General features: G+C 44.1%; 1 protein-coding gene across 5 annotated transcripts in view; it reads left to right on the top strand.

Annotated features, from left to right (window-relative positions):
* The first annotated feature begins 220 nt into the window (after positions 1 to 220).
* Positions 221 to 12,562, top strand: part of fmnl3 (formin-like 3) — a 30,559-nt gene continuing 18,217 nt past the window's right edge. For 3 of the 5 annotated variants that reach the window (XM_030056610.1, XM_030056611.1, XM_030056609.1), the window contains exon 1: positions 660 to 773. In XM_030056610.1, the coding sequence (XP_029912470.1) occupies positions 660 to 773 (114 nt within the window). Of the gene's footprint in view, positions 774 to 12,562 lie in introns of all 5 variants that reach the window. The other 2 variants (XR_003928504.1, XR_003928503.1) reach the window with 1 other exon arrangement.

Raw genomic sequence — 12,562 nt, 5'->3', positions numbered from 1 at the left:
AAGCCTCCGCCGACTCATCCAGCTGCATCTGGGCGCACCGCCAGCAGATGTGAAGGGCGGAGGGGGCGGGGCAATAGGCACGGAGTGATTGGCAGGTCGTCGCACCAATAGCAGAGCTAGGTTTTCAGCGAGGGGTGGGACGAGAGGAGAAAACCTACCTTCTGAGTGGAGGCAGCGGCGGAGAGACTAATCAGGATCACACAACAATAATGAATGGAAACACATCGTAGCCAAGAAAGTTCAACAGCAACTAAAACTGCTGCTCTGGATCAGAAAGTTATCTGCAGCGAGGGGAAATTTGTAAGTAAGTAATGGATTGGCCAGGGAAATCAGAAACGATTCTTTGGAATAGAAAACAACTGTACCCTTACTTCTACTTTTGAAAGAAACTTTGAAGGGAAAGTACAGTTGAATATAGTGTAAACCCTAAACGCGTAAGGAAGTGTAAATGGCATCTCGGGACAGTATAATACCAGACTATTGCGCTGTCAGCTTTTTGATCTCGGTGGATGGTTTTGGAGTAATGCGCTGTTGAATTTGTTGGAGTACTTGGGGCGAGATTTTTTTTTTTCTTTTTTCTTTATCGGAATACCACTGAAAAGAAGATCAAGATTCATATTCCCAGTGATCAGAGGATTTAGCACTATTTGGGAGCAAAAATGGGGAATATTGAAAGTGTGGACGGCCAGTCGGAGATGAAGCATCACATCATGCCCCTCAAAGTGCCCATGCCGGACCCGACCGAGCTGGAGGAGAAATTTGCCATTGTTTTGGTAAGTAATATCTCAGATTGTCATGATGCAGCTCAGTTTCCTGCCCCATCTGAGAAACTAACACCTCTTAAATATTCTGTGTTGTTTTACATCCGCCTCATGTTTTTTTTTTTTTTATTTTATTTTTTTTATTATTATTCTTCAAGCGTCTAATATTGTTGATGTTTTGATTCAACAGGCTGTAGAAAATATTTATTTAAAATAGTCTCAATCACATTTCAGGCTCAGAGGAGTGATCTAATTAACCCACTCATCAGCATATGGTTGCTCGGTGGTCATATGACAAAAGCGCTTATCTTTGCTCTGGTTTTAAAGAGGTTTAAGGGTTATGGAGAGCACAGTAATGCGTAATGATACCCGAGTGCTTTCTTTTAATCGTCCATGATGAGTTGCTGATATTTTAAATGAATCCGACCTGTGCTGTCCCGCCCCTTATTCTCTGCCTGCTGTTTCCCCCCCTCTCCTCTCTTCTCCTCTCCTCTCCTGCGGTTCTTTTGTCTCCCCTAAAGTCAAACAACTCGGCGTTTGGCGAACGCAGAGGCGCAGAGGTAGATGGTGTACGCATGGCAGGGCCGGGGACACTTTCTAGAGCCGTGACATTATCCTTGACAGACGCTGAAGTGCGAACCGTGGCATTCCTCGCCTGTGTTTATTCAAAAGCTGCTCAGTGCAGGCTAACACCATCTGAAAACAACATTTTCTGAATTCCCCCAAAACTCCCACACCCGAGAGATGGTAATTTTACCCCCCCTCTCTCTCCTCTCCTCCTCCTCCTCTTCTTCCTCCTCTCCCTATCAGGCTAGAGTTGAGCTGTCTGAGCGCTTTGTAACACTGAGCACACAGTCAACACCCACTTTTACTAGTTGACACCAGTTGATGTGTCAACCGAGACTGTCATCCTGAAGCAATTATGAGGCAGAAAATAACTTTTTAATTTTTAATTTGTCCAATCAGAAGATGGGACTTCACACTAAATTCAAAGCTCCTTGTTATGTTATTTTTTTAATGAGCACAGGAGAAGAGGATTTGGGTTTGCTTGGACAACCTAAACACTTGTTAGATTTCCTTCTCCTGTGTCAGTCTGTTATTATTCATGACAACACTACAATGTTAACAAGACGAATGCTATTTACATTTGGTTGTTTTCTCAGCCTTGGTTTCTCTATGCACCCCTCACAAAAAAACATTGAGCTCAATGAACTCAGAGCTGCTTTCTTCAGAGTAGTGGTGTATTGCACTGTGTTTAATCAACACCCCAGCAACACACCAGCATCAATTATATGGCCCGGCCTCCCTGACCATGTAATTCTTGTCAAATAGACACTCAAGGGTTTCTCCCAAGTATTTATTTTGTACTCCTCGCTCCAAAATTCAGCATAGCCACACCCAGCTTTAATTTTTAGCTCTTTAAGACCTTAATTATAGTAGCGTACAACAAAGAGCTGGAGACTTCCTAGTGTGATTTAGGAAGTGTAATTCTTGAATCGTTTGTGGATTCCCTATGTTTCTGCACGCACTTGGGAATAAAGCCATCATGGACCTGCCAGAGCTATCGGTGGCTATGGAGCAAAGCCATCATATCAAAAGACAAGCACAGCAAGAAGCCATTCAAATCCTACTTGTTGACTGCTGCACTGCGTCTCAGCTATTATGACAATTACACTGTACTACACTGTAAGTCTGAGTTATTATGACAGCTTTTCACACCGAGGACTCACTGCATGAGTCAGTGGGTGGCCATAAAAAAGCCATTTTTTAGAGGAATACAAAGTTTTTCCACATGACTGACGCGTAAACCACCTTCAATTATTTTTAGCCTGCACATTTTCCATAAAGAATGACTGGAAATAAATTTTTATCAAACATACACGTTGCTCCGGCTCAGAGCAGACTGGGTTGTGAGAACGCTTCGCAACACACAGCTAAACTCAATCCCTGTTATTATGTTCAGCCACGCAGGGCAAAAGAGTTCAGTGCAAGATGCCTCAACATTTGAGTTTTGTTTTTAACAGGGAAGGACTTTTTGAGTTCCCTTACGCCCCCCACCCCTCCTCACCCTGATAGCTCCAGATTTCCTTTACTTTGTGGGAAAGAACAACACACTTGTATATTTTAGTGCTCTTATCGGACAATGGTCTCCTCTCGGTGCTGCCTTCTCTTGTTTTGAGATAAAGCGACATCAAAGCCCCTGTCTTTGAGCTTGGAGCTTGTCAGGAAGACAGGGCTATGGCTTTGCAGCTTGGCTATGGCCATAGGTCACCGTGCCCCTTCCACATGCTCATATATGCCAAAAACAGTCTGGCAGATTTCAGATTGCTGTTCCTCTCAGCTGAACTGAGCTCATTTCTTGCCTTAATATTTGTTATCAGAGACTGAATTTACATGGTGGTAGCCTAAATAAATAAAGTACTTTCCATAACTGGTTATTTAGAAATGGGTAATTTCCCCTCCTCTGCACCGCTGTGTTTCCAGCTGCATGATGGCATGCTTGTGCAAATGGATGTACGTATGTGTCTGCGTCTGCATGGTGGGACTGCCTCCACCTCTCAGAAGCAGCTCGCAGACGTCCCACTGGAATGACAGCGGCCCATAATGATGTCATGGGCGCCGCCTCTGCCAGTGTAGTTATATCCCGGGCTAATGACTTTAACAGGATCACTCTACTGTAGTTGGGTGAGGGCAGTGGAGAGGGGACGAGACCCCTGGGCTAGCTTAGACTACTTCATGCGGTCCGCTAATAAAATGCCTGGGTCAAATCTAACCGGCAGCATGTGCTAAAGGCATCTCCCTGGGTCTCTTTTGTCCAGCATCCTCAGAAGCCGCCTCAACTCTGTCTTTTGTGGCTGGAAACAACTGCATGGCATTTTCCTCCCTTCTTTTTACAGAGGAAATTGCATTGTAGCCAATGGTCCACTGTGGTTAGTTCCCGTTACAATAAGAAATGTGTTCCTGGAGGCTGTTACTAGCGCATAACATGCTATTAGTTCAGCTTGTGCCCAGCGCAGGCCTACCTAGACCTCACAGAGAGATTTAGACACACAACACAGAGGTCATATCTGTGCACTGCTTTCCAGGGTTGGCATTCAAGGACAGAGATAGCCTTCTCAGGGTAGTTGTTTCTTTTTCCACAAACTTCTCTTTGTCCCTGCAATACCTTAATTATCCCTGGACCTTATGGCTTTGTGGGATTTTAAGTGGAACTTCTCGCTCACTCTCCCAGTCTGTGTTTCCTACCTTTTCATTCCCAGAAATCGGTCTCGCTGTGGGTCTGGCCTATAAGCTAACCTTCTCCATATGACTCTCTCCTTAAGAAAATGATGTGAGATGCTAGCACCATTTTCAAAGGTGCACGTCTCGTGTGGAGGCCTTGGTTGCCTGGGATCCTTTTTCAAAGTAGCCCTGCACCAATCCACCGCTGGATTCCTGTGGTCTAGTCTAGGCTGAGGCCACATGAGATCTCGGAGAGAGAGGGAAAATTCCCTTTGAACTGGCTGTCTGCCACTGTTCTGGGTTGTAATGACTTTACCAACATTTTTAAACAGCGCACACATATTTAAGAGCTGTTTGGAGAGCAACATGTGATTATTTTCACTACTTGATTGCATTGGAAATCATCCTAACCGATTTGTCTGACTGTGCTCAGCTCCCCACATCCATTATGCTCTGACATCGAGTTGCATCATTCGTAGACGTGCTCTTACAGCTTCTCGGGTTGAGGTTTCCTTGTTCTGCAGTGACGTCCCACTAAACACTGGCATGACACATTACGTTTAACCAGTACTTATTGGGAAAATAAAGTTAGAGGCAGTAACAGTAAGTGAAATCAATCAGAAAGTGCTGACAAAGGTCTGACATCACCATTCCGTGAAAACGAAAAATTTAAGAGATCCTTGAGGGTTGCAGTGTCTGATAGATGCCACTCAAGTGGAACTAATGGAGTCAAGCTGTGCGATGTGTTTATGGGACATAAAACCTAAATCATTTTCATTTGTTTAGGGATGGTTGCTTTTTTTATGTGTTTCATATGTCTCCCACCCCTCCTGTCATCTCCGCCACTCCACTTTTCTAAAGGGACACCAATTGGTGTGTGTGTGTGTGTGTGTGTGTTGGGAGGGTGCACTCTTTGTATGTTTGTTATGTCACTCAAGTTGGGAGAGTGTACATCTGGCTCAGCCACCCACCACTAGCTCCTAGGAAGAAGGGGATTATGGGAGTTGAGTGCACATGGCTAACTTGGTTTTAGAGCAGCAGTGCAGGCGGGGGGTTTAGCACCAGACTGTCCACCTGGCTCTCTCTACCCTCAGGCCACAATTCCCAATCTGGCTTAGGCTTTATTGGGATTTTTAGTGCTTCTCCCCTTGCAGTTATTTCGCCAGCAAAGGTCAAGTTAAAGGCCACGACTGTGCAGATATAGCTTGCCCACATAGAACGTAGATTGTTTGTTCATGAGATTCACCTGAGTGGCTGATTCTATTAAGCCAGAGAGTCGACAGATCGCTCCAGTGCTGCTGCTGCAGAGTAGTCAGGAGGACTTATCATGAAAGCGAAACATGCATGTGAACTTTTCTGGAAACTTTTTCGGGAAAGAGTTGACAGTTACATCATTTTTGTTTTGTAGAGTCCCCAGCCTCAGAAACAGCTACTTTGTATGACACAAGTTGTTTATTCACATCGTCAAATGTGAGTGCTTGTGGATTTATTCGCATATGTGAATAAACTCCATGTGTTTGTCATTTGTGTATATGTTTGTGTGTGTGTGTGTGTGTTAGCGTGCATATGTGTGTGCATGCATGTGGCTGTGTCTGTCTTTGTGTGTGTGTGTGTGTGTGTGTGTGTGTGTGCATCTGTGCGTGTCAGTGGGGGTTTGCATGCTGCTCTACTGCAGCTGCACCAAGGCTCTGGCTAAGAGAAGTGGTTTCCTCCTCAATACAATGGGGACTCTGTCAGTCAGTGTTGTTTTAGAAAAGGGGCCTCATCCCCTGGTGCCTTTTGTGCTGCTGCACTCTTTTTACGTGGACGCTCTGAGGAACTGCCGTAAGACCGTTTAAAGAGCTAATGGATTACGGCTTAACGCTACCTCTCCAGCCGGCCGGCAACATGCACACCCATGAAATGATGTAATTATTTCTCAGGCCCTCCTTAAATAGCATAATGACATCATTATTGTATCTACTGATTTAGCAAATGACTCCCATTTCTGCTTTTTCATACTTTCTGTCAGTGATAAGAACTGCGCTGACACTGATGCCAATCGTGTGTGTGGAAATAATGGGAAATGGGCGGGGGCTTTTTGGCGACGTATGTCTAGCAGCATGATTCAGTGATTCAATAGTAAATTCCCCTTTTGACTTACTTTTGGTTTTGGCGCTTGTTTGTTAGGTTTTCACCGTATTCCCCTCAAACGCTGACCGGTTTTTCAGAAATAGATGCTTTGGAAAGTCCTTGTGTTTATTTGTGTGCCGAAGCTTTTATTTCTGCACAGGTCAAGCTCAGATTGGCTGTCTTTTCTCTTCAGCTAACCTTCAGCAGTCTCACTGGGCAGTGTGTCAAAAGGCCTGGCTGGCCTGAGTTATTGAGGCATTCATGTACCTGCATTCCTGACATTCCCTGTGTATATCGTCTGCTGGCTGGGGCTTCCCTGGGCGCTGCATGGATGCACAGAGGAGAACAAACAGGATGTTCGCCGCACAGGAATGAATGAATTCCTCTGATTCATGACCGATTGTAGAGGTGGCTTATTTAGAACTCACTTGAACACTGACTTACGCCTGTGTCACGCCGTCCACGCCCCCGAAATTTCCTGTTTAAAAACAAATACACGGGACAATATTTTTGGTCACAGGATTTTGCCAGGTGGGATTTGCAGAATAGTTTGACGTCACGGTTGTTTTGGACGCTTGTATCATGAACATCAATCAAAAACCCTTCCTGGACAAGCTAGAGTAAACAAGTGAAATTCAAAACTTCAAGGTTCTCGCACTTTTGAAGCTTGAGGAACATCTCTCTTGACATTTGCTTTTTTTTTTTTTTTAATCTTTGGTCGTAACAAGTCAGGCTTCAAAGAACCCTCTGATGATAATGGTCTCTCGCTTGAACCCGGCCTGACTCGTGCTATCACCTCTGTCGATCGCTCCCACGTCCCCGGGTAAATAAATAGATTAGCAAATGGGTTCAGGAAGGTGGCACAAGATTTATCAACCCCAAAAATGGCTTCTAACCAGCGTCTCTTTTGCTTTGACTGGCTCTGGAATGCCCATTTGGTTGAGTATCGTAAGGCAGGGACTGGGGGAAAGTTATTTCTTGTAACAGAGTGACTCAGAGGTCACAGAGCAGAAGCAGTGGGTTCATGTGACTGATGTGGAGGTTTCAGAACCAGATCAGACTGGAGATGGGACGGTGACGGTGGGATTTCGCGGGGCAACAGTGAGCCTCCACACTGCAGACGGAGTGGAGAGATGACTGGTGGAGGCCCAAAGCTTCACACCACAGCTGTAAACTGTGTTAATGTTAACTGCAGCCATCAAGCGGGTGTCATGGGGATTTAGCCGTTTTTGTTCTAATGTTACTTGGGAAATGTTGGAGCCGTTAGAATATCACTAAGCATTGACTGACCCTTAAATAAGGATATCTGTAGGCTTAGACTACGATTAAAGTTGACTTTTGAAATAAAAGACGTAAAGGATTTAAATGGGCTAGAAGATATTTTCCATGTTTTATTTTTTCATCAGAGAACAGGGTTTTTTAAAAACTTTGGAGGCTCCTAAAATTAATTTCATTACCCGTGGACAGCATTTTGAAGTGATTTTGCCGTGTAATCGCAGTATAAGGGAGGTTGATTTCTGTCTGAGAGCACCTCCGAAATTGATGTATCTGTATTTACCCTGTCTGTCCTTGAAAATGAAATGTCCCTGAAATGAAAAGATATTTTGGGTTGTCTTAAATATTATACTGTTTAGATTCCATACTCGAACACTGACAAATAAATTAAAAGTGCTGTTGTAAAAAATATATTGCTGTAATAATTACTTTTGTGTTTTCTTCTATTGTAAAGTGAATTTAAATACACTGAAATTAAACTATTCCTCAGGCCCCCCCTTGGAAGATGGCCCCTTCAAAGACCTGTGGGTGCTGTGGGTCCTTGAAGGGGCCGTCATTTTGACACCACAGAAATAGAAACCTGTGTTTACTGTAGTTTCATCAGTTGAATTAGAATGTTTTCACCTTGAGGTTTCACTTGTCAAAAATGTGGTTTGACCACAGAGTTTTACATGTAAATGAAGTGCATTACTAGTGCCGGTTAATACCTAAATGTTGCAACAGGGCTTGTTTGTATTTGCTCTGTAAACAAGGCCAAGCAGGGGGAGGGGAGGAGATAAGGAGAGGCTGGTTTTAGTCCTGTGAAACCTTTACTTCTCCTCCTGTTATAAAAACATTTCTTCTTCTTCTTCTTCTTCTCTCCCTTCTTCCCTTCCTCCCCTGTCCCTGTCACTGGGAGAGGTGGCAAGGCTCGCTCCATAAACCTCCAGCATCTTTGTGGAGGACTCATGCTTTGTTGTGATTGCCTGGTTCGGGTTACCTCGCAAAAGAGCGTCAGGGTGATCAGATGTCCGGTCAGAGAAAGGGGGGCAGTGTTTTCTCACACTCCACTCTGCCGCTCTCAATTCCACGGGTCTTACCTGGGAGCTAGAAAAACACCTAGAACCCACTTATGTGCAAACACAATGCTCGAGTAGACGCGCAAATGCACACGCACACACACACACACACACGGAGACTCATGTCACACGTAACAGCCCGGGAACAAAAAACGACATTGCTCACTGCAGTTTTTGATTTCCTGAAGTGCTAAGGAAGTCCCTGCAGTCCCATGACGGCAACAGCTGAGCTTCTTGTCCTGTCTCCTCTCATTGTGTTTCATTACCAAGGAAGAGGAGAAAGCCGAACAATAGCACTGGCAGGGGATATTAGTTGATAAAAAGGCGAGTATATCTCTAGATGATGTCAGAGATGGAAGCCTGATTCACAAACAGTGGCCTAACCATGTTTACTGTCAATGGCGTCATCCCTTCAGCTCATCTGACCTGGTTAGTCACATCACATGTAATCACGGTGAAAGGGATGCGCAGTTGTGTCAGAAACAGGTTCAAAAGTTGATGGATCTGTGCTTACACCCTCTGTCCTTCAGGCGAGGGCATAGACGTTCAGTTACCCTGCTTTTCTTTTTTTTTTTCTTCTTCCTCTTCTTTTTTTTTTCCCCGAAATGTTTCTTGAATCATATCCAGTCACCTCTGGCACAGAGGCTGGTACACAACCTAAACTAAGTAGATAGGGGTTTCCTTTCTCATTGTGAGGGCCTAAAATACGCTCAGTAAATATGCTTAAAGAAAACATAGTCGGTCCAGCTCTCATATTCATTTTGTTTTCTTTGCCTCCTTCTTGGATCCACTTTCTAACAGGGATCAGCAGCCTGACTTTTTTTTTTTTTCCATCCTTTTCAGACAGTACCCTTCATTAAAGAGTTGTAGGTCTTATCTCCCGCCCCCCCATTGGCTGACCCTGTGTTTTCCTTCGTGGTTGGATCATTTGCGTGTTCGTGAAATGTGTTGCTGTTTCATATATAGCCTGGCTGCTCTGAAACAGGAGACCTCATAGTTAGATTTAAGCTCAGTGCGTTGTCGTGTGTTGTTGTGTTACCCTTGATTATCTTGGCGGGGGTGCTTCCAGTCCACTTGAGTCCATATTTTTCCTCTTCCTGGACCCCACCCTGATGAGCAGACATGAGGAGACAGTCAGTTGTGGTCAGAGGTGAAGAGGGCTGTCTGGGGCTCCGAGTCTGGACTGCCACTGGCTCTGTCCATCTACGGCATGGTGAGCTCTTTAGCCACCCACTCCCTTCCCTCGCCCATCTTTATTTGAGATTAAGACAACTAAGTCTGGCGTTTCATAATAATATGAACCAGCGGGAAGTAGATAAGGCACTCATTCAGATTTCCAGTAGTCGCTCGCTGAAGCCTGTTATTTGCTTAGTAAGCTACGTTTTGTGTAACTCACTCTGACTCATGTATTTATATGGATTTAGACAGAAGCACAGCTCTCTACTGCATCTATTTACTGTGCATCTCCACCATTTAGATGTCACAGAAACAAACTGTAACTATACGCTGCTGTCGGATGCCTGGAAGCAACCCAGGGAGCGACTTGGACAACACAGAGTCTTCCAGAAATAAAAACAGTCTTAGTCTTATTTTTGTCCAGAAACAGAGGAAGCTCTGGAGATACGGGGAGTAACACGCCAACTTCGTCTGGTGCATGCTGGTGTCGTTTCTTATCCCGCTGTAGGTGTTAAGCTGTGGGAAAGTGCTGGGGAAACTTCCTGTCACTCTTTTCCATTTGTCTCGCAGTGTTTTAGTTGGGAGCTCCTGGATCAGGTTGAGGCTCATAAACTGAAGTCAAGCCTAAGTGGAAAGCAGCAAGGTTGGACGAGCGAGCCCTGCAGACTGACTCGAGCAGATTGAGTTGCCCTGTTGACTCTCATGTCTGAAGCGGCCATGTGCTCTCCAACATTCCTCCTGGTTTGTGGAGGAGCGTGCGTGACTTGAGAGCCTTGCTCGGTCTCTGATGGCTCTGCCGGACTCTCCACAGCTCCTCAACTGGCAACCTGACCCCCCCCCTCCCTCAACCACTTTAACTGTTGAGTCTTTAAAAACTCAGTCCTCCTTGCAGTGGCTCAAATGTCCCTCTGTTTTAGAGTTTATATCCTGTGCATTGGCCAGTTTGCCTCCTGCGCTCACTTGTCCCTCAAAGGATCCTTTTGTCTCGAAATGCTTTACATAACCTGTCTGTTTCTATTCTCTGTTTACACTTTACATTCTGTATTTTTTCTCCGTTTTCTTCTTGATATTAGATCCATTATACTCCGTTTATTCCTTCCAACTTCTTTTTTCTAACTCTTTGATTTGAAAGAAAAGTATCCTCATCCAGTGATCCTTAGATTTCATAATTTCTACCTACATTTCTATCTTTCACAAGTCCAAAAGCTATATTAGAGTTCATTACACAGGCTTATTTTCTTCAGGCTGCTCTTTGGCTCTGTTTGAAACTCACCCTCCGTATCTTGGCTAACAATGGGGGCCTAATGATTGGGAAGATAGTGGTGATAATAGAACCAGTCGGTCTGGTTGTGCAGTGTTATGGCCGGTTTGTGCACCACACAGCACCAAGGGGCACATATTGACCCTGCCCACCAGCCATTGTTAGCAATTTTCTATGGGAAAAAATAGCTCAAATGTCAAAGGATGGGAATGGCATAGCACCAAACCAGCACAAAGCTCCACATTGAATCCTTTGTCAAGCCAATCTCAGGTCAAACAAGAAACGCCTTGCAGAGAGGACAGTGTGTGGGCAGTAAGGCAACATAACAAGCACCGAGCATTTTTTACATTTCTGTAGTATTTCACTCTCTCCAAGATAAGCAGGTAGGCCCTTAACTCCGAGGAGGCGTTGTTTTTACATTTTTCCTAAAAAAAAACAGCTGCACTTTTTGCATGTTGTAAACACAGGAAGTTCAAGATTGTATCGCCCAGGGAGAAAGTGAAATGAAATTATCTAAATTGGGTTACTTGGCTCAAATTACCCAAATCTAGCCAGAAAGGAAGTGTCCTTTCTCCTTCTTGACTTATTGCAAGAGAAGTCTCTTCTTTGTCCCCGCATGTTCATGTCAGCAATAATTTTTATCCCTGTTTTTTTTTTTCTCCAGCAGTTTTGTGTGCACACAACTGCACACAGTCACACTTGTATTTGCTTACAGTACCTGAGGCTTTAACTGTCAAAGATTCAAACAGTAACAAACGGACATTTTTGTTGTGACTTCATGCCTTGTAACAGACTCTTTTCTATGGAGCAGGAAGAGTAGGACTTTTACTGATCATTAGAAATTCCCCCTATCTTTTATATTTAAAAAAAAAAAAAACTATGTGTGTTGTATTGAAATCAAATAAACGTAGACAGAGAGGATCTTTCCTCTTTTGAATTTATTAACCGGAGAAGGAGTATCTGTTTCTGTCAGTTCTGTGGCAGTGTTTGCTTCGGAATTGAATTACTGGGAAAGGGAACCGTGTTCTTCGCCTGTTTGCCCCCCAGTTTTTCCTTAACATGCATGAATGGCCAAGAAAACAGAGGAAGCATGGCTTTGGGCCTGGACAGATGCTGGGGCTGATCATCCCATTAATCATTTGGGTCTTCATATCAGAATCAACCCAGACTTTGCTAAAAAAAAAAGCCCTTATTAATTACTGCACTATGGATATTTCTGTGGCATTGTGCCTGAATCCTACAGCCGAGCAGTCAGTCTAATTGTGAATCTGTTTTTCTTTTGCTACCATCATCAGAGATGGAGAGGGAAAATAAAATCCACCAAAACTCAAGAACCCACTTCATTAGGCTGACACAAATGTTAATTCACAGAGATTTCCCTAATTTATATACAAGCTCTTTCAATGAAATAAACTTGGACAGGGGTGTTAAATATCTGTATTTTTTTGTTTGTATGGTGGCTGTTTTTTGTGATGAGCATATCTGACCAGACATCCTTGTTTACCAGCTTTTAATCATCTTTTAATTCATGGCCAACACCAACTATCAAAGTTGCCCCACCACAAATCCACAAATGCCACCGCCCCTGTTTGCCAGTGTCTGAATAGTCCTATATTTCAAAACAGTGTTGCATGTAACAAATTGTGGGAGGTCTCCTTCCTTTATTAAAAGCTCTGAGAGAGACAGGCAGACTGCAG

This window comes from Myripristis murdjan, chromosome 7, assembly GCF_902150065.1.
Source record: "Myripristis murdjan chromosome 7, fMyrMur1.1, whole genome shotgun sequence".
Classification (NCBI taxonomy): domain Eukaryota; kingdom Metazoa; phylum Chordata; class Actinopteri; order Holocentriformes; family Holocentridae; genus Myripristis; species Myripristis murdjan.
Note: the sequence above shows the minus strand (reverse complement) of the source record. Positions and strands in the feature narration are given on the sequence as shown.